Raw genomic sequence first — 26,829 nt, forward strand, 5'->3', positions numbered from 1 at the left:
AGGGGCTGCCTCTCTGGTTGCGGTAGGGATTAAGATGCGGTCTTTGCACACAGTGCACTCTGTTATGGGTTCAGGTTATGGGCATCCCTTCCTTTGCCCTCTCAGAAGCCACCTGCCAGCCACCCCGCTCCCCATCCCCTCCCTGTCCAGGGCACCTTAGGACAGGGCCAGGGGGCGGGGAGGAACATGGCAGACACGCGGCAGCTGCATTTGGCCCGTGCGTCTGCTGGCTGAGTCACCCCAAATTGCATCCTCATTGGTGCGTTTCAGAAGGTCGTTTGCAGTGGCCCTCAGCCCCCCTTCTCCCTGGTCCTGTCTGCCAGGCCACCTGCCACTCCTGCCCATATGCATGTAGCCCCCTTCAGTGTCTTTGTGGGGCCAGTGGCAGTGGAAGAGGGGCCTGAGTCCTACCTCCTAGATCCCCCCCCCCACACACACACACAACTGGGCAGGTTTCCATTCCTGTATGGTAGCCGAGACCTTTAGAGGGGTGCTGCCAGGGGCTGGATGGGGCAGGAATCTGGGAATAGGGGTCAGAATCTTAGGTGGGATTAAATGGGGGATAGGGCATAAAGCAAGCGATCAGCGGTGGAAAAACATCTTGTCCTACTGTGCGCCTGCCCCAGCCACTGAGGACACACAGTGAATGTGACAGAGTCAGAGGGGACCCTGGAACGAGTGCACAGGCGGCCCTGTTATGTGGGTAGTGTCCCAGTCCAGGACCGCCGTCACCCTGATGGTCAGCGTACCTCACCATGGCACTCCCCTCATTGCTGGTTTCCTCAGCCACTGCCCCCAGGATGTGCTTCCGGCATTTCAGATGGTGCCCTGGTCTGTCTGTGCCCACAGCCATCTCCCTATCCCTAGATGCTGACCTGTCTTTTGAAAGAGGGCAACACATCACCCACCACCTGCCCCGCCTGTCTTGTTGGGAGAGGTCCGGAATTTTCCCTGTAAGGGACCTTGGGTAGAGCTGGACGCCACCACTCACCAGTCAGTCTGTCGCACTCTGGTGGCTCAGATGCCGGATGCTGTGGGCCACCCACAGTGGGCAGGTTTCAGTGGAGCGTCCAGACTGAGACAGACTAGGAAGGAGGAGCTGGCCCTCTGTGTCTTTAAAACTTGCCCAGTGAGAATTTTATGAGCAGAACCTTGTCAGAGACAGTCCCCGAAGATGGCCCCTCAGGCCCAGCTGAGGAAGAGCTGCTTGCTCAGAGTCAAGGCAACCTGAATGCTGTGGATGGAACACGGCTTTTTGGACTCTTGTTGGTGGATGTGGCTTGACTCCACATGTTAAAAAACAGCTGAAAACAGCTGTTTAGATAGACGTTACCAAGTCTAAGTCTAGGGGAACTGCAAGTGGCCACACATGAAACGGCGCACTTGCAGATGGATATCATAGGCATGAGTGAGCTGAACTGGATCGGTATTGGCCATTTTGAATCAATTACATGATCTCCTATGTCAGGAATGACAAATGACAAGGAACAGCGCCACTTTCATTAGCCAAAGGGGTACCTCGAAATCTGTTCTGAAGGACAACCCGTCAGCGATCGGAGAAAAGCCATATGACTACGAAGATGACCAGTTAAAACAAAACATTCTTTCGATTTGTGCACCAACCGCTAATGCCAAAGGTGAAAAGATTGAAGATGTTTACCTGCTTGTGTGGCCTGAAGTTTAGCAAACCTGCGATCAAGATGCATTGATAATGACCGGCGATTGGAATGTGGACGTTGGAAACAAAGATCATTAGTTGGAAAACATGGCCTTGACGATGGACACTTCACCAGAGATCACAGTATCGGACTTAGCAAGAGCAACCACCCCTTCAGGGGATATTGCTTCTTCCAACAGCAGAAACCGTGCCTGTGCACGTGAACCTCGCCAGATGGAATTACACGAGCGTCGAATCAACCACGTCTGTGGGAAGGAGATGGTGGAGAAGCTCAATAACATAAGAACAAGGCTACAGGTCAACTGCATCTGGTCAAGACTGAACGATCAATGGCTCACGTGCAAGTTCAAGTTGAGGCTGAAGGAATGAGAGCAAGTCAACAAGACCCAAAGTACAACGTTGATTATGACCCACCTGAACTGAGAGACCAATGGATGGGACACACTGAGCAGTGATGCACAGAGACCAGAGGGGTTGCCGGATGCCGTCAAGGACATCAGACGTGAAGACCACAAGAGGTCATTATTCCAGAGACAGGAAAGGGGAAGAGCAGGCATAATCCTAACTCTGAAACGTGCCCTCGAAGCAATGGGAGAAAGCATGACATAAAAAAGCCTAAGGGAAGACTTGAACCGGTGGCTTGAGAAGACAAAGGACGTCTTGTCATGAAACCTGCAGACCTGGAGTTAGACACTGACTGTGCTTGGCCCTTCTCAAGCTGAGTTAAGAAAACGTGCGAACCCTGAGTTACACTATGGAAGGGGTGTGTGGGCAAAATACTGACAGATGCAGGTGGCATCAAGAGAAGATGGAAAGACTAGACTAGAGGTTCTCAACCTTCCTCATGTGGTGGTGACCCCCCAGCCAGAACATGATTTTCGTTGCTACTTCATCCCTGTCATTTTGCTACTGATAGGAATCGGCGACCCCTGTGAAAGGGCAGATCGACCCCCAAGGGGGTCATGACCCACAGGTTGAGAACTGCTGGACTATAGTCACTGTACCAAAAAGAACTGGTGGACATGCGGTCATTTCAGGAGGCAGCGCAGATCAAGAACCAAGTTACGGAGTCAAGCTGCCCCCAAGGCATTGACTGGCAAGAAGCAAGGTTGCAGGAATCGACAGACGTGTCAACAGCCAGACACAGAGCTGGAAATGCTCACTCACCTGGGCCAAGAGATCTGTAAGATAGATACCCGGCCAGCCATCTGGAAGAGATCTATATGTGTCCCCAGCCCCAAGAAAGGTGACCCAAGAGAAGGCGGAAATTGTCAAAGAAGGTCAGTAATACCACCTATAAGTAAAAACCCTTTCGTTATTTATTATTCTGCTGAAGACGGTTTTAAAAATTGGTTGCCGAGAACTGCCAGGAATTCACGCTGGGGTCAGAAGAGGAGGGAGGAGGGAGAACGCCATTGCTGATGTTGGATGCACGTTGGCTGGAAGCGGGGAATACCAGAGACGATGTTCACCTGTCTTTTCGTGACTCTGCGAAAGCATATAAACAAATCAGAGCTGACCTTTCAAAGATTAGAGAATCCAAAACACTTTAAGCCGTGCCCCTGGGGAACTTGTTCACGGATTGAGAGACGGTTGTGTGAGCAGAACGGAGGCCTGGTGCCTGGCTGAAAATCAGAAAAGATGTACATCTGGGCTGTAGCCTTTCGCCGTACTTATTCCACCCCCGTATGCTGAGCAAATAACTCGTGGAGCTGGACCATCTGCAGGACGGGGCATTGGGATGAGAGGCAGGCTCATTAACGGCCCGTGCTAGGCGGAAAGTGCAAAGTACTTGAAGCACTGCCTGACACAGAGCCAGGAGCACAGCTGTGAAGGTGGACTGCACCTCCACAGGTAACAAACATCCTCACAGCTGGTCGAGTGAGCAGCATCTGGTAAATGGGGGGGGGGGGGCGGAGAAATAACGGAAGTTGCCCGTGGAAGCAGCAGCCAGTAAATCACATGATGTCTTTGTCTTGGGCCAGTCTGCTGTGCAAGACCTCTTTCAAGTATTAGTGAGCGAATTGTCACCTTAAGAACTACGGTGCACCTGACCCAATCCACGGTGGTATTTTCAGTCATCTCACGCACGTGGGAAAGCCGGACAGCGAATGAGAAAGACTGACGACGAGGGGAGGATGCTGTTGAATTCTGATGTTGGCAAAGAATACGGACCACACCATAGACTCCCAGCAGAACACCCAAACCTGTCTCGGAAGCAGTGACAGAAGAATCCCCCTTAGAAACAAGGATTTGAGACTCCGTCTCAGGTACTCGGACCATGTTATCAGGAGGGACCAGGCCCTGAAGAACATCGCGCTTGAGAGAGACTGAACGGGAGAGAGAGACAGACGCTCCGCGCGAGCGACACAGTAACTTCAACCGTGAGCTGGAGTCGATCTGTGCTGGCCTGCGAGGCAAAGGCAGGAGCGGGCAGGTCCCCTCGGAGCAGAACAGACTCCGCCGCCCCCATCGCCAACAAAGCAAATCTGCTGGAGCTATACCACGAGGCACAGAGAACATCGGTATCAAGAACCGAGCCTTAAAAAAAAACAAAACGGAGCCTGGCTCATAATAAACCGAACAAATGCCCCTGAATCCACCCTGACTGGGGGCCCCCACATGTGTCAGAGCAGACCTGCACGCTGTGGGTGTCTGGATCTCCAGGCCTTTGTTAGGCGGCACCTCCACATGGGCCTGAACCTCCAACCTCACGGTTAGTAGCTGAACACAGTCACCATTTGCACCACTCAGGGGCTGGCAGTAAACACGTGCTCGGTCGACCATGGCAGCTGGGAGGGTGTGTGAAGGTGGGAAATAGTGGGGTGGGGGTGGGGGAACGTTGGGCGTGGTGGCAGCGGACATGGAAAGTTGGGCTTCGGCGATGTGGCCACAGTGGATGGGTGTTCCAGGCGGAGCAAAGAGCATCTGCCAAGGCCTGGAGGCGGGTCTGAGCTTATTGATTCTGGTCACAGGGAGGACGGCAATGGGGGAGGGGCTGGGGAGAGTGAGCGGACGAGAGGGCCACTTGGTCACTGCCCAGAGTGTGACTTTGCATGGTGGGACTGGGCAGTCACCGGCGGGCTTGGAGCAGGGAGGCTGACCAGCGGTGTTTCTGGAATGGCATGCTTCTGTGCTGAGTGCTCTCAGTTGCCCAGAGCCCGGTGGGTCCTGAGCCTGAGAAGGTTCTGGAGTTCCGGTGATGGGCTCTGCCTCTGGGTCCAGTCAGCAAGGTCCTGGGTGGCTTCTGGTGGCTTAACGGCATCCCCCTGTCCTTCTGCAGGTCAGCACGGGAGCCCAGCTGCTGCGCCATGCTGGGCCCCGGGTGGCCTGCAGCCAGCCCGACGCCTGCCCCCAGATAGTCATGAACAGCCACAGCCACAATGGCAGTGTGGGGCAGCCGCTGGGCAGTGGGCCGGGGGTCCTGGGCCGAGACCCTGTGGACCCTGAGGCCGGCCGTGCCCCGCAGCCCCTGCACAGCCCAGGCCTGCAGGTGGTCGTGGACAAGAACGAGCTGGCCCGGCCCTCCCCCAGCAGTCCCCGGGGGCAGCCCCAGGAGGAGGACGAGGAAGAAGAGGAGGACAATGAGGAGGAGGATGAGGAGGGCGGGCGGGGGCGTTCGGGGAGGCCCCCGAATGCAGGCCACCGCCTGGGCCACCGGAGAGCCCTCTTCGAGAAGAGGAAGCGTCTCAGTGATTATGCACTCATCTTTGGCATGTTTGGCATCGTCGTCATGGTGACCGAGACGGAGCTGTCCTGGGGCGTCTACACCAAGGTAGGCACCACTCCATGCCCTATTTCTGGGGTACCCCCAGGGTCTCTGCAGAGCCTGCTTCACTTCCCCACAATCCCTTGGGCTTGGGGTTAGGGGTCTTTGTGGCCCAATGAGAGAGGCAGGTGGGGGCTGTGGGTGGGACAGTCCTGGACTCTCCCCATGCCACCTCCTGAAGCCAAGATGGAGAAGGAGGGCCCCAACTGCACCTTCTGACCCACAGGAGGGGTTGTCCCCCAGGACAAGCTGCTCAGAGTGGGTGTAGGATGGGGTGGGGGCGGGAAAGAAGGGAGGGGTCAGGGAAAGGATTTCTACCCCTTTCCAGTAGCACTCAGCCTGGGGTTGGAACTGGGAGGGCACTGGTCACCCCAGGGCAGGCAAGGGATCGGAACCCAGTCAGCCTGCTCTGCCGGGCCAGCCAGAGTCATGCTTTGAAGCCCTGGAGCTGCAGGGGCCAGAGGGGGCCAGGGCTTAGAAACCAGGAAGGGCCCAGGAAGTGTAGGCAGCACAAGCTGAGCAGGACCAGGGACAGAGGCGGCCAGGTCATCTAAACTGCGAAGGGCGCTCAGCTTGCCCAAAGAATGATAACACAGTCCCTCTGACCAGCTTCGTCCTTGTCCCCACCCGGACCAAGCTCTCACCACCCACTGGCCTCAGCCGAGGGAGATGGAGGCATAGCACTCTCTCCCAGCCGGACCCCACCCCCCCCTCCGCCCCAATTTGCCAGGGAAGAAGCTGGGGCTCAGGGTGGGGTCCCCAGCCCCTCCAGCATCCACCCATCTGTCCATCTGTCTGATCTCTCTGCCCAGGAGTCCCTGTACTCATTCGCACTGAAATGCCTCATCAGCTTCTCCACCATCATCCTGCTGGGCCTCGTCGTCCTGTACCACGCCAGGGAGATCCAGGTTAGTTCCCTGTACCACCCCGGGGCCTTTCAGACCAAAGAAACGCTATTTCAAAATCCCTGGAGGCCTCCACACTCACACATTGGAGCTCTCTGATGAGCCCTGAGGCAGCCCTGGATGGCATGCGGTTAGGCACCTGACTGCTAGCCCAAAGGATGGTGAGTTGAACCCTCCCAGAAGAGCCATGAAAGAAAGGCCTAGATGTCTGCTTCTGGAAGGCCACAGCCTTGCAAACCCCACGGGGTGCCCTGGAATTGGCATGGGCTCTCCAATAAGTCGGAGCCAACTGCCTTGGGACAAGGACCAGATGAGGCGGGGGGGGGGTGGATTTCAGAGGGGCGCTGATGCACCAGGCCAGCAGCAGGATCGTTTTGAAAACCCTGGCGTCTTCTAGGACTTTGCAGCTGTGGAAACCCGTGTTGGTCGCTACCAGGCTCCCGCGGCTGATGGCACCCCAGGGCAGGACAGGCTTAGTGCACACCAGGAAATCTATCCTGCTGGGTTTAGGGAACGTCAGGGAGATGCCCGTTATGCTTGTGCCTGTGGTGCCACCAGGGGCCACCTCAGGGATGGGAAGCCACGAGGCTCTTGACCTCTGGCCTTGGGCCCCTGCCCCTGAGGAACTGCCACGTGGCAGGGAGACAGGGTGTAGAGAAGAGGCACCTAAGGGACCTTCAGGGTCGTTGGGGGCCTGACACCCGGGGGGACACCCGGGTCTGAGCTGGAAGGTGGGCTGTGTGGAAGTAGGTAGGCCCTGCGGAGGAAACAGCCAAGTGCCGGAGTTACCGGGTGACCCAGCAATTCCACTTCTGGAAATCTAGACCCTCCCACCCCCCTCCCGCACCGCAAAACTAAAAGCCTAGGTCCACACAGAAACGGGTGCACACATGGTGGTGACGGCACCACTGACAGCCCACGTGTCCCGTAACAGATCATGGGTCCACATGACGGGGCCGTCCACACCAGGGCTGGGTAACCACGTTCTGGCCAAGGGCCCCTTGGCTGTTTAGAGCCTCCTTCCCAGCGCCATACCGAGTTACCAACTTAAAAATCAGCCTGCCATATTTAGTCAAACATTTAACGAATTCACCCCGTGGGTGATGGCTGGAAGGGCTTCCTTCTAGCGAGGCCGGTGATGCTCGCTGGAATCGATCCCACGCGGTGGAATCTTACTCAGCCGGGAAACAGTAGTGGGACAAACACCCCACCAACCACCGGAAAATGGAAACACTGTCGCCACCAGATGCATCCCAGGCCCTTGGGTGTCTTGGTTGTTCTGTGCCTCCTCACGCACCAGCACCCCCCCCCGGGGGGGTGGCTCAAAGCACTGACTTCTGGCTACAAGATCCGGGGCTGGGATCCACCTGGACGTGCCTCCGAAGAGAGGCCTGGCTATCTACGACCGACAAACATCAGGAGCCGCTCCATACTCTGCACACAGGGTCACCAGGAGTCAGAATGCACCCCAGGTTCCTGGCTTTCACGGGCCATTTCTCCTCCCCTGCTAGCCTCAGCTTCTGCCTCCATTCCTCCCCGCCTCTAAGACATCCCTCAGAAGGGATTGGGGCTTGGAGCCCTGGTGGCGTGGCGGTGACAAGTTGGGTGGTTAACTATAAGATCAGTGGTTCAAACCCACCAGCCGCTCCTCGGGAGGTATAGGAGGCTGTCTGCTCTCGTGAAGCTTGATCTTCTCTGTGTAGGGTTGACTCGGTGGCAGTGGGTGTGGTCCAGGTGTGGTACTCGGTGTGACGGCTCTGAAATTAACTGCTGACCACCACAAAGAGAAGCCCTCTTCCCTAACAGGTCACATCCGTGACTCCAGAGGGTAGGAGGTCCACCCGTCTTTTCAGGGGACACCCTTCAGGGACGTACTCCCACGCGAGGGCTTCAGAAGGTTCGTGGGGAAGTGGAATGAGAAGAGAAGGGGGTTTTCCTTCGAAGCCCCCCTTGTGCAGGCCACCCCATGGATGAGCTAGGGAACTTGTTCGGAGAAACCAGGCACCCAAGGTCCACGTGGCGTCTCATTCCATCTGCGTGCCCAAACCCAGAACAGGCTGGCTGCCTGGGGCTTGGGGGGCACCTAGCTGCTAGTCGAAAGGTCGGCAGTTCAAACCCATCAGTGGCTTTGGGGAGAAAACTCCTGGTGACCGCATCCCTAGGAAAGCTCTGAGGGCAGGTCTCCTGTATCCTGTAGGGATGCTTTGAGTCGGAATGGACCCCACGGCACTTAAGATCTGGGCAAAGGGCACAGGGTGCGCCTTAGTTCCTGGGTTCTGGAACGAGACCGAGGCTGTGGCTGCCCGCACAGTCTTGTAAATGCAACTTTAAATGGGCGAACTAGATGGACAGTGAATTACATCTCAGTAAGCTTCTTAGGGGCTGAAAAGCAAGACCCCCCCCCACCCCCGGTCTGGCAAACGCATAACCCAGCCCCCTCAACCCTCCACCCCCCAGGCTTCCAAGAGGACACCTGGTTGGGGCCAGGACCAAGGTAGGCAAGAGAGGCACTGAGCCGCGCACAAAATACCAGGGGGTGCCAAGAACGCAGACATCAAGCTCAATACTATTTAAATGTGATATTTTAAACCACGGAACGAAATGCGGAAAAAACCCAGGCGAGGCAAATAGCAGCCGCATCCATAGAGACAGCCCCTCCCCTCGGGCGCTGCATCCGCCACCGCGGAAACAGCGTCCACCTGCGCTCCTGAGAAAGAGCTTTCTCTGCGGCCTCGCCTCGCCTGTCTGGCTGTATTTCCAGGCCCAGAACACCCCCTGGGTCTCTCAATCCGAGCCCACGGGGAACAGGGGACTCCCCCACCTGTACCGGGCAGGATGCCCGTGTTCAGCTCGGATCACTCAGGCGCGTGGGCGGGCCGTGCTTCTAGAAGGAACGGCCTTCGAGACGTGTGCTGGGTTTTGTTTTGGGGTTTTTTGTTTTTTTTGGCAGTGGCTTTCACTTCCCCCATAGTCGCCCCTCCTCCCCCCTCCCTTGGAAACCACTAATCCCAAGCAGTCACGACACGTTGGAAGGATGTGGCGCCCCACCCCCCCTTTTCTTATTTTAGAATCCCTTCGTTGTTATTCGTTTTAAAATGACACATCAGAAAAAAAATTAAGAAGATAACTGTGCCTTCGTCCCTGGGTGGTATGAACTACCCAGAGGGGACCTGCGAGGCTGTCCAGGGGTGCCCCTAGTGACAGAGCCAGGCCTTGAACTCTGGTCTAGGCGGCAGTGATCAGCACCTCCTGCCCTCTTCCAGTTTGGTCTTAGCACCTGGCTGCGCACGGCCTCACTGGTGGGTGGCCTTCTCAGGGGCTACCAGGCCTGAGCCTGCCTTCCCTGCCAGTGGCTTGGGTTTTAGGGGCCGTCCAGTGCGTTCTGACTCATAGCAACCCTATCCACACAGCAGGGAGCGCCGCTCAGATGGGTGCCGCATGACCCAGCAGATCCGCTCCTGGGTATGTGCCCAAGAGGCATGCAAACTCCTGGTCCGAGTGTGAAGAGTTAAACGATTTTCTTCTTCACAGCGAATTGCAACCCATACTGAAGAAGCTTCTAGTCTTGATCCTCATGTAAATGGTTCAAGTCCTCTCCAGTGTCAGCGAGCAAAGCTGTACCCTCTGCATATCACTGGTTGTTGACGAACGTTCTTCCTCAGATAGTCGTTTTTATTTTGCTCAGCGTCCAGGTTGAATAAGAATGGTGGAAGGCTACAGCCCCGACCCACGCCTCTCCTGATTTTAACCTCACACTAGCCCCTTGTTCACTTAGAAAGACTCCCTCTTGGTCTGTGTCCGTGAGCACGCTTCTGGAGGTCCCATTCTCTACAATAACCTCCTATGTTTGTGGGCATAGTCCATCAGACCCAGGGAACCAGCTGACATCAGCAATGGCAACTAACCCTCGTGTCCTAGCCTCGTCCAACTGGGTGTGGGTTTCTGGCAGCTCCCCATTGATGTCCTGCTGCAACGGTTTTGCAATTATCTTTAGCAAAGCTTGACGTGCATGTGATGTGAATGGTATTGCCAACTCAGTTCCACATTCTGCTAAGTCACCTTTCTTTGGAATGGACACTGAAATGATTCCCTTCCAGCCTCTTGGCCAGGTAACCATCTTCCAAATTCCTTGGCAGGACCAGTGAGTACGTCCAGTGCGGCCTCAGTGTTTTGAACCGTTTCAGCTGGTAGCCAGTCAATTCCTGGAGCCTTGGTTTGCAGCAGTTCTTACTGATGTGCTCCCTCCTGGCGCTGGCCAGCTCTTTGGGGACATGACTGTCTGCATCCCTTCTGACCTCCTTAGATGCTTCCGGTGGCGTTCAGGATTCCACCCATCTGCTTTTGTTGTTAGGTGCCATTGAGGGGGGTCCGACCCATAGCCACCCCTACGCACAGCAGAACCAAGCACTGCCAGGGCCCGCGCCGGCCTCCCCGTGCTTCCTTAGCCTGAACACGGTGTTGAACATGCACAGGTCGCTCCAGCTCCTTGAAGGCCTTCCTCTTTTTGGCTGCCCCTCGTGCTCAAAGTACTCGAGGTGGAGGCCTCCCAGGAGCATGCTGGCCGTACTTCTTCCGAGACAGATGTGCTTGTCCTCCGGGCAGTCCATGGGATCTTCAGTATTCTTTGCCAGCACCGGGGGAAATCCTTCAAAGCTGAAACTTGAGGCTTGCACGTTTTCTTGGTTCTCGGAGCCTGAGAAATGCTCCACGTGTCTGCTTCCCTTTACAGTCGTCACTTTGCACATTCCATGCTGACGCTTTTCCTGTCTTCTCAAGCTGCCTTGCAAATGTCTCCGTTCATTTTTTTTTGTCACTTCATTACGTCTTCCATTCCCTTTGGTTGCTCTTCATTCAAGAGCAAGGGCCGGGGTCTCTACTGACAGCCACGTAGCTCTTTTCTTTCCTTCCTGTCTCTTGAAAAGTGACCCTTTGCTTTCTTCATGTGGGATGCCCAGGAACTTCTCCGGACTTGGCTCATTGATGGTCAGTGTGCCTAACCCGTTTTTTGAGATGTGCTCCAGCTTCAGGTGGGATAAGGTGCAAGGTTGTATTTTAGCTCTCAAGGACTGGTTTGAATTTGCTTCAGCTTCAACCTGAACTTGCACATAGCCAATGCATGGTTTATTTGGTAGTTGTGGCTGGTCCAGTTATGGCCTCTTCCCACAGATGTACACAAGCTGGTTCCGGAGTGTTCCATTTGGCGAGGTCCATGTGTATGTTGACTTACCATTTATGTTGCTGAAGAAGTTGTTGGACCCACCCGTGAGAGTCTATCATGCGCTCGAAAACTTTCGTTTCATCAGGAAAGTCATGTTTCCCAACCTCTGTCCCTTTCTCTTTGTCCCTAATGTCTGCTCTCCAATCACCGGTCATTAGCAGTCCTACAGGATCGCATATTTGGTCAATTTCAGACTGAAGAAGTTGGTGGAATTCTTCATCACTGCCTTCAGTCATGGTGCATAAATTTGAATCACGGTTGTATTAGCTGGTCTTCTTTACAGGTATATGAGATTGCCCTATTACAGAACTGTAATCCAAGAGAGACCTTGGAAAACTGTTTTTAATATTGAACGTTACACCATTTCGCTTGAATTTGCCAGACCCGACGGAGTAAGCCATACAATGTCTAACTCGAAATGGCCAATTCCAGTCCATCTTAGCTCACTCGTGCCTCACATACCGAACTTTTTGTGTTCCTTTTTGATGACTTCTAATTTTCCCACATTATTACTTCGTATATTCCGTGTCCCGAGTAATGATGCTGCTTTTCATTCTGAGTCAGGGCTGTCTCAGCAAACGAAGATTCTGAAAGCTCCACTTTCCTCGCCCCGGCAGTGCAATCCCTACAGCCAGGAGGAGTGCTTCCCAGCCGGAGGGGCTCCTCTTCCAGAACGCCCCACTGATAGCCAGGACGCTTTCTTCAGTGGCTAGCCCCTCAGAAGTAGACCACCGGTCCTTTGTCTGTAGTTTGTTTTCAGTTCGGGAGCTCTGCTGAAATGTGTCTACCCGGGGTCACCCTGCTGGTGGTATTTGCAGTATCAGTGGCATGGCTTCCAGAATCTCAGCAACACACAAGCCACGGTATGACAAAGTGGCAGACGAATGGAGTCCCAAGCCTCAGGCAACCACTAATCTACTTTGCCACTAAGCTTTCTGGGTGTGTTTCCTTATTCTAAGTCAGCATCTTAGTGGGATCACACTTCTTTCACCCAGCACAGTGTTTTCAACATGCATCCTTGTAGTATCACACATCAGGACGTCATTTCTCCTCCGGGCTGAGTAATACCGATGGGTGGATCGACCACATTGTGCTTATGCTCCGGTCCACAAATAGACCCAGAGTTGTTTCCACTTCCAGCCGGGTGACTCATGCTTCTGTAACACACGAGTATGAAACTATGAGCGCATGCGAGTTGTCATTTCAGTTGAACGTCAACTCAGGAGTGGAACTGCTGGGTCACACGCTGATGCTTAGACATTTGAGGAGACTCCACACCATGCTTTGAAGTTTAAATGGTGACATGTTGAAAACTGGGGAAATTTACCTTGGAAGGCTAGTTTCTGCTTTCTCCTTCCAGAGGGGGGCTTCTTAGTGGCTTATGCTGTCGGCGTCTTAGCTAGTGCTGCTCCAACTGCAAGTGGGTGTATCTGAGATAAGAGGAACTTGTTCCCTGGCCATTGAGGAGTTGGAATTCAGGCCACCAGCTCTAGAAGAAGCCTGTCTGTCTGTCTGTCTGTCTGTCTGTCTCTGTTGACTCTCAGGAAAAGTCTTGGTCTCTTTTCAGCTTCTCTTCCTCCATCTGTTCTTGTGCCGGCTCCTAAGCAGCTCCTCTTAGATCTAACGTGGTTAGTTAGGACGGTCTGACCCAGCACTGATAAAGGCATAACAGAGAGCACCATATGGACTGAAGATTACATAGAAAAGCTCTATGGGGGTTCAAGGCTCTGACCTTCCAGAAGTGGGCTGCCAGGCCTGTTTTCAAGGCTCCACTAAAAACAAAAAAGGAAACAAACCTCCAGACTCGCTGCTATGGAGTCAATTCCAACCTGTAGCTACCCTATGGGACTGGCTAGAACTGACCCTGTGGGTTTCCAGGGCTGTACGTCTTTATTGCAGGCGCACTCAAACTACGGCCCGCGGGCCACATGTGGCCCGCCGAGGACATTTATCTGGCACTCTGGGTGTTTTTGCCCTGTTTTGTTTTTTACTTCAAAACAAGATATGTGCAATGTGCATAGGAACTTGTTCATAGTTTAAAAAAAAAAAACAACCATAGTCCGGTCCTCCAATGAGTCTGAGAGACAGTGAACTGGCCCCCTGTTTAAAAAGTTTGAGGACCCCTGCTTTATAGGGATAGAAAGACGAGTCTTTTCTCCTGTAGCCTCCAACCTCCAACCCAAATCCTTAGCCGCTTAACCACCCAGGTGTAGGGTGAGGATTTGCCACACATATTTGGGGGAAACACAATTCTGTCCTTCTATCGATGGCAGGTGTGGGGGAGCTTGGGGCCGCTGCGGCTGTACACGGTGCTGCATGAACATGCTCACCCCACCCTTCTGTGCACATGCACATTTCCATTTCTCCTGACACACCGGAGCGGAATTGCTGGGTCACAGGGTATCCAACTGAGCACACTTGGGGATACCCTGCCCAGTGCTTTTAACCCAGCCTCATTGCCCACGCTGGGAGGGCTGGGGAGATTCCTCCTGCGCAGCTTCTCAGGCGGGGCGCGCGGGTGGGGGGTGGAGACCCACCTGCCCCGCCCCGCCCCGCCCCCGCAGCTCTTCATGGTGGACAACGGCGCAGACGACTGGCGCATCGCGATGACCTGCGAGCGGGTGCTGCTCATCTCCCTGGAGCTGGTGGTGTGCGCCGTGCACCCGGTGCCCGGCCACTACCGCTTCACGTGGACGGCGCGGCTGGCCTTCACGTATGCGCCGTCCGAGGCGGAGGCGGACGTGGACGTGCTGCTGTCCATCCCCATGTTCCTCCGCCTCTACCTGCTGGGCCGCGTCATGTTGCTGCACAGCAAGATCTTCACGGATGCCTCCAGCCGCAGCATCGGCGCCCTCAACAAGGTCACCTTCAACACGCGATTCGTCATGAAGACGCTCATGACCATCTGCCCCGGCACCGTGCTGCTGGTCTTCAGCATCTCCTCCTGGGTGGTCGCCGCCTGGACCGTGCGCGTCTGCGAGAGGTGCGCCCCCGCCGTGCCCCCTGCCCGGCCCTGGGCCCCTGTGGCCCAGTGTCCAGCCCATGACCCTGGGCACAGGGGACTCTTGAGCCACCACTGTGATTCCCTGGTGCAGCCCATCCAACTCAGGGACCCTGGGCCAGGGCTCTTAGGCCCCCTGGAGAGCCCCAAGACCATCAGGGAGCCTCCTCAAATGAGCCTGGGCATGACTTCCAGGTCACTGCCCCCCATGACCTCAGGGACCTGGGATTCTTTCCCATCTTTCTAGCTCCCTGTGGCCTCCGTGCCCATCCATGACCTCGGACACCTGGGGCCACTTCCACTCTCCTGACCGCAGAACCCCCAGGGCCCTCAACCATCATGCCCATTTCCTTGACCCCAAGACCTGCTGTGACCCTCACGCCTAATGACCTTGAGGACCCTGCATCCATCACTGGTTTCCCTGGGCCACCAGCCCAGTGTCCCTAGCCACCTTATCCCACCCCGACCTACCCCCTCCTCTGCTGGGGCCCCTCCCCATCACATCCCCCTCCTCTTCCCGCCCCTCCTCTGGGGCAGGGAGGGGGTAGCCTCTGGCTTCTGACCTGGGCAGCGGCAGGGACAGCGGGAACGTGTAACCTGGTCTCCTTCTCCCCCGCCTGCCACGGACGTAGGGAAAACATGTGAGTGCTGCCGAGGCCCCGCGCACAGCCTCCACCGCAGCCGCCTGTCGGCCAGGAATTTAAGATTAGCTGCCACAGCAGGGACAGGGACAGGAGGCAGGGCTGGGCTCAGAGGGCCTGGAGCCTAGAGGTGGAGCAGGCCCCTGCCTGTGTGGCAGGAGGCAGGCTGCCACAGGCACTGTGTTGCAGAAGCCGGAAAGGGAGACTGGATGGGAGGGCTTAGGAGGCTGACTCTGGAATCTGAAAGTGCATGTAAGCGGCCCCGCCTTCAGGGTCCCCCAGTCATCTCTGAGAAGACCCGGCTTATGCATGAGGAAACAGGCTGCGAGAGGAAAGGAAGGAGGCGTCTTCAGAGCATATTCCAGGGGCCGGGGCCCAGCAGGCCTTCCAGGGCCCCGGGCAGCTCCAGTGGGCAGGATCTCACTTGGGAGAGCCTAAGGCAGGTGGTGCTGGGATTGAGGTTCCTGGGGGTCCCTGAGCTGGATCCACCTCAGCACCCCTCACACTGCCATATCTGATGCTGGGCTCCCAAGCAGAGGGCATGGTGTCTCCTGATGTGCTCTCCGCCACCACGAGGGCAGGTTGGGACTGGCACTAAGAGGGGCACAGGTAGGGATGGTGGGCAGCCAATCCTAAATTCTGAGCCCTGCGACGCTTAACGCCCCACCTGCCTGGCTCTGTCCTGCAGTTCTCCCCCGGCCTTCTCCCTCCCACCCACCCTCCAACTCCTGCATGCCCCCCACCCCTATCCCGCAGCACACACCAGAGCTGCCCTGCCTTTGGGTGCCTTGTGTTGGACAGCTTCAATCCCAGCCTTCCCTGTCCCCTCCACTGGTGGCCTAGGACCACTGGGACCGGTAAGGAACCCCAAAATAGCAGACCAGGTAGGGAGTTTCCACCCCCATAGGGTTAGCCATCTCTCCCTCACCTAGAAACCCTGGAGCCAAAAGCAGGAGGTTCTGCTAGCAAGACCTTCCTGCCACCACCACCCCCACCCCCCAGACCTGGCTCAGACCAGGTAAAGTCCCCAAAAGCCAGTTTAGGCCCCGCTGTGACCCCCATCCCTTCCCTTCAAGGCCTGCTCACCTCAGGCCCCAAAATAGAGCCCTAGTCCTCTCCCCACCCAACCCTTAGGCCAGGGTTGGGGCGCTGGGGTTGCCACACATCCTGCCTCCTCTTCTCCCTCAAGTCCTGGGCATGATCCTTCAGCCTGTCTCCCCACGCCCTCTCTCCTCTGGGCCTTCCCAGTCTGGTGTCTGACTGGATTCTTCCTTATCTTTGTGCCTCCACGCCCTGCCGCTTCTGGCGCCTCTGGCCACCCGAGTCCCCATCTGTCTGTGTGGTGTGTAGCTCTCTGTAGTGTGTGTGTGAGTTTGTGCACCCAGGCCCCTCACTGCTCCATGGCCAGGACCAGGGAGGGCAGATGTCCTGGGTGAGGCAGAGAGAGTGTGTGGGAGGGGTGTTTGGGAGGAGATGCCCAGTCCTCAGAGTCAGGACTGCAGCCCCCACCCCACCCCTGGGGTTCACTGCCTACAGTGCCCCGCAGAGCTCTCCCTTACCTCCATCCCCAGACTGGTCCACTCCCCATGGGCGTGACCCCACCTATGAGGTGGGTTTGGGCCCCTGCTGCCCCTGCCCTGGAACGCGGGGTAATGAAGGTAGACACCAGCATGGACTGGCTGCACCCCTCTGGTTCCTCCAGGTACCACGACAAGCAGGAGGTGACCAGCAACTTCCTGGGCGCCATGTGGCTCATCTCCATCACCTTCCTTTCCATCGGCTACGGCGACATGGTGCCGCACACCTACTGCGGGAAGGGCGTGTGCCTGCTCACCGGCATCATGGTGCGCATGCGGGGGCGGGGCGGGGGAGGGCCTGGGGCAGGCATTCAGAAGGGGCCCCACCAATGTGATGGGCGTGGAGGAGCTCAGCTTCTCAGAGATGCGGTGACAGAAGCCCCACAGGACGCCACTGTACCTGACCTCACAGCACAGGGGGCTTGTTAGTTGTTATTTGTTAGCCACCGGACCTCCAGCTAAAGGAAGCGCCGGCCAGTGCCACGTCATCCTTACCCCTGTTCTTACGTCCCGAGCGCCTGGTCCAGGACCTTCTTTTCCCTGCCCCTCTATTGGTTTACGCATTGGGCTGCTAACCAGAAGGTTGGCAGTTCGAAACCACCAGCCACCCCTCGGGAGAACGATGTGCCTTCTAATTCCCGTAAGAAGCTTACAGTCTCTGAAATCCACAGGGGCGGTTCTCCCCTGTCCTATAGGGCCGCTGTGCCTCAGAATGAACTTGATGGCGGTGAGCTTTGTTTCTACTTTACTGAGCGTGCTGTCTGTCCTCCTTCAGGGGCTGGTCTCTCCTGACCACCCATCCAAAGTACAGGAGACAAAGTCTCACTGTTCCTGCCTCGAGGAGCTCTCTGCCTGCGCTTCTTCCTAGACGGCTTTGTTTGTCCTTATAGCAGTCCTTGGTCCCCTGACTCTTCCCGCCCAGCACCGCCATTCAAGTGGTCCGGTCCTTCACAGACATAGTTTTCACACATGGGGACGACTGAAAACACCGTGGCTTGGAGCAGGCGCGCTCCGTCCGCAAAGCAACCTTGCTTTTCCACACCCTCGAGGTCCGGTGCAGCAGATGTACCGAAGGCAATGCATGCTTTGCACTCTCGGCTGCGGCTCCATGCCCGCTGATTGTGGATCCAAGCAAGATGATGGTATCCCTCTTTCCTCCGTTGAGTACAGTGTTCCCTACTGGCCCCGTTGTGAGGATGTGGGTCTTTACATGGAGCTATAATCCACAGTGAAGGCTGTCAGCCTCGATCTACCTCATCGGGGCGTCAAGTCCTCCTCACGTTCAGCAAGCAAGGTGGTATCATCCGGGTATGGCCGGGTGCTTCATTGGTTTTCCTAGAAATCCAACACCAGAGCGCCAGTGTCCTGAGCCGGCTTCCTCTGTTGCCTCCGCCCCGGTCCCTGGTGCCTCCACGCGCCACCTCTTCCCATCTGTTCTCTGTGTGTCTTTGCTGTCGTCTGTTCCACGTGCTCAATTCCGATGCGTGGCCACGCTGTGCGGCGTGGAACCATTACACAGCAGACGGCTCCCAGAGGGCAGGCCAGGTGTGCCATCTGCTTCCAAAAGGCACAGCGATGGGTTTGGTTTCCCGTTGAATCTTGACAGGACAGGTCAGCCAGCCTTTCCTCGCTTAGAGCCACTGGTGGGTTAGTAGCCAAGCACCTGAGCCCCAGTGCCACCAGAGCACCTTCTCTACAGGCATAAACCCATGGCCCTCAAGGCGACTGACTGACAGTGATCCTGTAAGACAGAGCAGAACTCCCCTGCAGGGGCCACCATCCCTCTGCAGCTGGTGAATTCATTCCAGCTTAGCGGAGAGCAGCCCCACTAGGACTCCTTGGGCGCGGGTGTGCTGCTGTTAGGTGCTATGGGTGGGGGAGCAGCTCTCAGAGACCCTGCCTACCATGGAAACCCTGCCTGGTCCTGCCCCCGCCCCCACTGCCCTTCGTTCTTCCACTTGAGCCCACCGGTGCAGGCGCTGCCAGCCATCTCTCCGGGGGTCTTCTTTATACCGCGCCTCCACTTTCCCACACGGGATGTCCTCTGCAGGGCCTGGCACCTCCTGACAACCACTCCAACATGCCCGGCAGGACATCCCACCGGCCTCTCTTGGGAGAAGCCGCTCTGGCTGCGCTTTCTCTGGGGCAGGCTTGTCCACGGCACATGGCATCTTCTCGGGCACCGTGATCCAAAGCCACCGATCCTTCTGGGGCTTCCCTTTTCCGTTCCCATGTAGACGATGTGATGGGAAATGCCAGGGCCTGGCTCAGGCACACCTTCGTCCCCAACATGACCTCTCTGCTCTGTAACACTTTAAAGAGCTCTCCTCGCAGGTTTGCCCAGGGCAACGCGGCATCTGATCTCAATCTCCCGGCCTGGCCTCTGCTCCCAGGGGCGTTGATTGTGGATCCAGTTCAAATAGAATCTGCGTGACAGTATCGGACTTCTCCCCGATGGCCAGAGTGTTGTTGCTCAGCGTTCAGTGAGGGTTGGGATTTAGGACACATCTTCTGCAGGGGGCAGAGTTCAATTGTTAATGAAGGCCAGGTGTGGAGTGCAATCAGGGCGGGCTTCCTGGAAGTAGGGGGTGATCACTAATCTGAATCCTGCCCTCGGCACGCAGGGTGCCGGCTGTACAGCACTTGTGGTGGCCGTGGTGGCCCGGAAGCTGGAGCTCACCAAGGCTGAGAAGCACGTCCACAACTTCATGATGGACACACAGCTCAACAAGCGGGTAAGGACCCCCGTCTCCACAACCCCCGGGCAGGGGGACCGTGCAGCTGCGCCCTCTGCACCCACCAGGCCCCCAGCACCGTGCCCAGAGAGACTAGAGAGATGGCCAGGTGCCCACCCTCCCGGAGAGGCCAGGTCAAGAGACGTGCAGATGCCCCCACACCTGAGTTCTCCCATGCACGATTCAGAGGTGGGAACAGTGTGTGTGGGTTCACAGAGTTCACGTCTAGGCGGCATGAAGGAAGCCCGGCCACGGTGAGCAGATGACATGGTAGGAGCACGCCCAGGCATTGATGCCCCAACCTGGGGGTTTTCCAGGAGCTTCCGGAGCTTTCTAGAAAATTCTAGAGTCTCCAGCTTCTGTTTGTTTACTTGATCTGCCATAACAAAGGCTTCCAGCAGCAGCATTGTCTTCTCTACCAGTTCTAAGGCCAGAACTGCCAAACCAAGGGGCTCCAGGTTGGCTACGGCCCCTGGTGGTGCAGTGGTTAAGCAGCCAGCTGCTGACCAGAAGGCTGGCAGTTTGAACCATGTGGGGCAGCCCTGTCCACCTGATGGAATGTCTGTGGGTTAGAATTCCACTCCGTGGCAACAGGATCAGGATCAAATTGTGTCCCCTGGAAAAGACTGCGGTCGTCACCACCGGGCCCTGTGACCGTGACCTTGTTTGGAAACAGGCTCTTGTGAGGTTGTTACCCAGTAGGTTAACAGGAAGACATCCTGGAGTGGGAGGGGGGATGTCCTCATCCCACCTGAATGGTAGCCTTCTAAAGAGTAGAGACAGGCAGACAGAAGGAAGCGCCCATGTGTGGGAATTCCACTTCAGCTGCCAGCTGTGGAAACCCCAGGGCACCCCAAGGGTGAGAGAGACAAAAGGGTCTTTGCTCTGATCCTGCCTAGTGCAGGCCTGCCAGCGCCCTGGATTGGGACTTCCAGCCTCATTTCCCCAGAGCCACCCACACAAAGTATCGGGAAGGCTGGCTCCTAATGAGGCCCCAAGGGGGTGTCCACTCCTTGCCTCTCTCCTCCATTCCAGGAGCTCCCCAAAACCCTTGCTGTCACTTACCTTGTGGCAGCACCCCAGGGCCTTCGCTTCAGGACACGTGTGATAGGACTTAGCACAACCAACCAAGCTCCCTGCAGTGGAGTCCCGCCAGGCGTTACGGGGTGGGCTGGCTCCCTCGGGTGCTCCTGGCTGTGATCATTAGGAAGCAGATTGCCTGATTTTTCTTCCACGTACCACTGGCGCTGGGTGGCTTCCAAACCCCACCCTCTACTCCGTGGCCAGGCCCAAGCCCTTTGTGCCACCATCGCATCCATGGCAGCTGCATCTTAACGCATCGTGACCTCTGCCACGAAGCCCCTGTTTCTGAGATCCTGTTGTCGGGAGAGATGGGGATGGGGGGAGGATGGGGAGGGAGGGAAGCCCTCCTGGAGGACCAGGCCTCTCCTGAGGAACTGTCCCCTCGCTGTACCAGGTGAAGAATGCCGCCGCGAACGTTCTCAGGGAGACGTGGCTCATCTACAAACACACCAGGCTGGTGAGGAAGCCAGACCACTCCCGGGTTCGGAAACACCAGCGTAAGTTCCTCCAAGCCATCCATCAGTAAGTCCTGCCCCTTTCCCCCCCTTTCTGTGTCCAGCCAGCATGGAGGCAGTCTGAGGCCACGGGCCAGGCCCCACCGTGGCCCTACCCCGAGGCCAGCTGGCAGTTGGTTGGGACCTGTAGTTTGGGTGCTGGGTGGAAAGATGCGGCCAAGGGGGTGGTGTGGGGCAGGGAGGCCGGGAGCAATGAGCTCAAATAAAGTCCTAGAAGGCCTCCCGTCTAAGGGATGGGAAGCATTGTCAGTTCTCCAGAGGAAGCAGAATACATTTACCAGGGAGCTGGAATTAAATTTGCAACCTGATTCTGTGGAGGGATTAGAACTGACTCATTACCTCTCTCCTCCCTTTGTCCTGAGATTTACAGACTCAAGTGGGATCCTGGGGTGCTGTTTAAAAATCCTGTCTCCAGGCCACACCCAACACCAATACAGCAGATGCTTGGGTGCAGGCAAGACCCTGTGGGTAGCGAGGCCATGGGAGAGCAGCGGGGCCAGAGGCCGAGGGTCCTTGGCTTTAGGGTCATCAGAGGGTAAAGGAGCCTGACCACAGGGTAGCTCAGCCCACGGGGAACAGACGTACAGCTCCCTGAGGTTTATAACCCTCTATAATCACCTAGATCCCTGGTGGCATAGTAGTTACGTATTGGGCTACCAACCACAAGGTCTGAGGTTCAACACCACTAGTGGTCCCCAAAAAAGACAGGGCTTTCTATTACCCAGAAGGAAAATGACAGTCTCAGAAACTCACAGGAGCCGTTCTGCCCTGTCCTATAGGGTCGCTCAGAGTTGGCATCCACTCGGCTGTGAGGTGTTCAGGGTTTTTAAAAAAAAAAAATCATCTTTCGTTTTCTTCTTTTTAATCCATTTCATCAAAGTAAATTGACATGCGGTAAATTACATATGATACATTTCAACAGAGGTTCACACATGAAGCAACCCCAAGTGATTCGGTGAAAACAGCTCAGTGGATCCGATGCCACACCCACCAGAGGGCAGGGGGGCCTTGCTGGGAAAGTCCAAGCGCCTGGGGGTGGGAGGAGAAGGCCTGCAGGCCTGAGGGAGCCATGGCAGGTTCCCGAGTCCGAGTGTCCGAGGATGGGGATGTTGTGAGAGCAGACAGTGAAGACACAGTCCCCCAGAGGGTGGGTTGAGGGGAATAGCATAGTCTCCCCGGGAAGGGCTTCCCCAGGAAAGGGCCTGTTGGGGGTCCTAGCAAGCCTCATCTCCAGGCCTCCCTCGGCCCCAGCCCTGACCCACAGGCTGAGAGAATCGATGTCCAGATGAGGGGTCCCCAGTGCTAGGCCATCTCAGGGAGAGCACCAATAGTCCATTCTGGGCATCAGGCACCTGGGGTCACAAAGTAGAACTCAGATGTTCGAGGGTTGGGGTGTATGAGACAAGCCCTGGAAATGGTCCCCTGGCCCCTTTAGCAGGACACATTGCCGCCCCCACAGGCAGCTATCCAGAGCTGAGGCTGCAGTGTTAGGTCCAGATACAAATCCTGCTCTTAGATCGGTGGTTCTATACAGTTCCTCGTGTTGTGGTGACCACCCCCCAACCATAAAGTAATTTTCGTTACTACTTCATCACTGTCATTTTGCTACAGTTATGAACAGGTTGAGAACCACTGCCCTGGATTCACCCCTCTGAGCCTCGGGACCCTTTAGCTTGATTGGGCCAACACTTCAAGAGCCAGGTGTCCACTTGCCTCTGCCCTGCTACCTTGGTCTAACAAGCTTCCAGCCTGCCCCTCCCCTCCTCTCTGGGGACACAGGGCCAAGGGCAGTGCAGGTGCTCCTTCAGGGTTAGAAGTGGGGAGGGGACAGAGGGCAGATGTGTCCCCAAAGGCCAGGCCCCTTCCCAGAGCAGGGTGGCAGGCTCACGCCATCTAGGACCCAGGGCCGTGCTCAGCGGTTGAGGGCAGGAGGTGGGCAGGGCTCCGTTAAGTGCTGCTGGCTGGGATTAAAATTGCTGTGTGCTTTCTCTCTGCTCCGCTGGGTGCCAACAGGGCGCAGAAGTAAGTGTCCACCGATGCTCCGCGGGGGGTCAGGGCATGGCAATCCGGGTACACTGGGAAGATGGGGCATGCCCCCTCTGCCTTCAGAGACAAGAAGGCTTGTGTCTACCCTGAAGGCCAGTGTGGGGATCCCTTCAGGATGGGGAGATCTGAGGGCTGGAATCAGCCCAAGGGCCTTGGGGGGTGGGGGTGAAGGCTCGCCCTAGCCCCACTCCTAGCTCCCATGCTCCCAGCATGCCATACTCAATAGAGGGAAGAGCCATAAGAGGCCTGACCCTTGACTCTCCACCTCATCACTGTGCATGCTTTGGGGGGTGCATGAAGGACCCCACCCCCTGCTCATGAGCTGTGGGCCCTCTTCTGACCCCCACCTGTGTCCCCAGGCTGAGGAGTGTGAAGATGGAGCAGCGGAAGCTGAATGACCAGGCCAACACACTTGCTGACCTGGCCAAGGTGAGCTGCAGGACTGGTGGAGCAGGCAGCTCCGGGGCTAGCAGGCGATTGGCCAGGGGGTGGGGGTAGGGGGGCACTGGCACCCATGGGCAGGCAGGTACTTTGGGGCCACCTAGGGACACAGGCCTCCCCACAGGGGTCCACCATGACTAGAGGTTCCAGAGAAGCCAGAAATCTACCTGAGTAATGTCAACAGCCGCTTCCTCAAAAAACTGAACCTCAGAGAGGGCCCCAGCAGTCACTTTAAGGCTGGGTCATGTGGCGTAGGCTGGGCTGCGAGTCAGTGAGAGGATTCCACCCCACCCCATAAACAGCCCTGCCAGAAGGAGCCCTGGTGAAGAGCGGGTGAGGCTGCTGACTCTACGGTCAGCGGCTCGAAGCCACCCGTCGCTCCTCGGGACAAGGATAATAGCTGTCTACTCACGTCAAGACCTGTAGTCTTCAGGACCCAGAGGACAGTTCTGCCCTGTGGGCTCACGCTGACCCTTCAACCTGTGTGGTTGGGTCCGCTGGCTGGAGACTGGAGCACCATTCACGCGCCACCTATTGGCAGCGAGTGGTATCTCCTCTAAGGGCTCCTTCTGGCCCAGGGGTCCCCTGGCTTCTGCCTAGCATCTATTTTCTGGGTTGTGGGGAGCAATTTAGGTAGTGGAGACACCCCAGATGAGCTTCAGATCTGTTAGCCACTATTCAGACTCCCACTCCCCTCCCCCAGCCAAACAAAGGATGTCCCTGCGTGTCACACTCAGGGTCCCCGAGCCACCACTGATACTGTCTCCACTCCCCATAGGACCAGCACCTTGGCCAGGACCCTCATCTGTAACCTTCCCAGAATAAAAACATTTCTTCCAGGGCCATGACCCCCTCCCCAGGATATGGAGCCCCCTTGCAGGGCTGGGAAACTTTTCATTTAAAGGTTAGGTGGGGGAGGGAGACAGACCCCCTCTCAAATGTGTGGAGACCACCCAATCCCAGATCTGGGAAACCCTTGTGTGGGGGTTGCCGGTGTCCAGTTGTCCACTCAGGTCACAGTCACCACTTCCCCACCAGCCCCAAACATCTTTGATCTCCCCAGGCCAGCTGACCCAGACCGTGGCATTCAAGGTCCCTTCCCCACATGCCCTCCATCCTGCCAGAAACCCCCAGGGCTAGGGGCTCTCCTCCCAGCCCTGTCTCCCTCACATGCCACCTCCCCCAGACGCAGAGCATCATGTATGACCTGGTGGCTGAACTGCACGCCCAGCAAGAGGACCTGGAGGGCCGCCTGGCCGCCCTGGAGAGTCGCCTGGATGCGCTGGCCACCTCCCTGCAGGCCTTGCCTGGCCTCATCGCCCAAGCCATACGCCCACCACCACCGCCCCTGCCGCCCCGGCCAGGCCCTGGGTCCCCAGCTCCGGCTGCCTGGAGTCCCTCGAGCCGGCGGCCGCCCACAGCACCCTCAGACTGCGGGTGACGGCCCTGCCCGCCACCAGACCCCAAATCTTGGCCATCGTGTGGCCACCGCCTCCACACCGCCCAGGAGGGCCTGTCCAGTAGCACCTCCAGGAGAGCCAGAAGCCGCAGCTGAGACGGGTTCTGGGGTACAGGGTCCCCAACCCCACCCAGGCCTGCTCACTCCCACCCTGCTGGGACAGGGGGGAGGCCCAGAACATCCCAGGCCCCCTGGCCCCCGGTGGGCGAGGAATGGCTGATGGAGTCCTTGCCAATTCTGAATAAAGCAGGACCCAGAGTCACTGCCTATTGTCCGGGGAGCAGGAGCGGGGTGGGCAGGGGCTGGTGGCAATCAGCCCGATGCCCTGACTGGATGTGACTGAATCTGTTCCTATCACCCGCCCAGCCCTGGTGGCCCAGGCCCAAGCTCAGTTAGGGATAGTTTTCTGAGGTCCGGTGTAACAGCCCCCTCTCTCCCTGTTGCCTTCTTGATTTTAGATGGGTTCCCCACTGGGGCCTCAGGGGTTGGTAGGGGAAACAGGGGGTGTTGAGCTATTCTCTGGACACACACTGAGCACCTGCTAAATACATGAGATGGGGTAGAAGCGATCGCAGTCTTCTCACCGGAGCCCACCCAGGTTAGCTTGGAGAAGCAGCGACAGGTGGCCGAGAAGCCACCCATCTAGGGCCAGCTGATGGGGCAGGTTGAAACTAGGATTCAAATGGGGGGGGGCACAACCCACAGGTTAGTGAATATCTCAGATTGGTGGAAAGATTTATAAGTAGGGGGTGGGTGGGGGGGGATCCTGAGGTTAGAAATGCCCTCTGAGACAGGCAGACGTGGGTGTATCGTGCTGGGGCCAGGCTGAGTGGGTAGCAGGGCAGGGAGGGACAGGCTTGAGGGAGGGGGAGGTCAGAACTGGGGGAGGTGAGCCAAGCTGAAAGGAGAGAAACAGGGCAGGGAGGAGGCAGCAAACATCTGGAAGAAGCAGCAAGTGGGCCCCTCCCCTCAGACTATGTAAGGAGGCAGGCTGGCAGGCACTGGTCCTGTGGGTGGGGAGGGCAGGTGGGGCCCAGGGAAACTAATCTTGACCCAGCTGGGGCCCTCAGGCCTGGCAGCTACCCACTCCCCCCATAAAGCCACCAACTGGCTCTGGGAGATAAGAGCAGACAGGTGCTACAGAGGGTGGGGGGAGCTGACCCTGGGTGCCTAGATCAGGGTTCCAGTCCTGTCTTTGCCACTAGGGGCAGCCCTGGACAGCCACTGCCCCTCTTGGGGCCTCCGTTTCTCCCTGTTTAAGGTCAAGGGTGACAGTACATTCAAACCAGGAAACTGAAAATGGGTCAGGCACACAGTTGGTGCTCAATAAATGCTCCCTCACCTGAGTACTGACTCGGGGTGGGGCAAGGTGTGGTTGGGCAGTTGACAAACCTGGTCCTGAGCTTTATACCAGCTCCAGCCTTGCCTTTGGATAACCCTGGAAAGGCGCAGGAAATGACATTTCCGAGGCGCCACCAACAGGAAAGGCGCCTGACTCAACAGGACGCGGCCGAAGGCGGTTCTGACCCGTGGCTGCAATCTATTTATCTGGGGGAAACTGAGAAAGCAGGGGATACCCTACAGTGTGGGTGGGCCCTATGAAGTCCGCCGCTGGGCTAGGCCCTGGACGCAGGGGTGGGATAGGGCGCGGCACCCGCCCCGTGTGACGGGGGAGGTGCAGTAAATACAGAACAGCGGGGACAAGACCGTTGAGCGACGCAGGGGTTCCGGAGAAGCAGCGAGGGTGGAGACTGGGGACCG

At 57.0% G+C, this 26,829-nt stretch overlaps 1 protein-coding gene across 2 annotated transcripts; it reads left to right on the forward strand.

The window, feature by feature from the left end:
• The first annotated feature begins 5,003 nt into the window (after window positions 1–5,003).
• Window positions 5,004–25,241, forward strand: KCNN1 (potassium calcium-activated channel subfamily N member 1). 2 transcript variants are annotated; one of them, XM_075548942.1, is made up of 10 exons: window positions 5,027–5,453; window positions 6,260–6,355; window positions 14,135–14,553; window positions 15,204–15,212; window positions 16,915–17,056; window positions 19,414–19,524; window positions 21,002–21,129; window positions 23,136–23,144; window positions 23,528–23,597; window positions 24,796–25,241. In XM_075548942.1, the coding sequence occupies exons 1-10, from the start codon at window positions 5,043–5,045 to the stop codon at window positions 25,048–25,050; spliced, it is 1,650 nt and encodes a 549-aa protein (XP_075405057.1). In that variant the 5' UTR covers window positions 5,027–5,042; the 3' UTR covers window positions 25,051–25,241. The 2 variants fall into 2 exon arrangements, with proteins under 2 accessions (XP_075405063.1, XP_075405057.1); XM_075548948.1 differs by lacking the exon at window positions 15,204–15,212 and having other exon boundaries at window positions 5,004–5,453.
• Window positions 25,242–26,829: the final 1,588 nt, after the last annotated feature.

The sequence above is a fragment of the Tenrec ecaudatus genome, chromosome 1, assembly GCF_050624435.1.
Source record: "Tenrec ecaudatus isolate mTenEca1 chromosome 1, mTenEca1.hap1, whole genome shotgun sequence".
In the NCBI taxonomy this organism is placed as follows: Eukaryota; Metazoa; Chordata; class Mammalia; order Afrosoricida; family Tenrecidae; genus Tenrec; species Tenrec ecaudatus.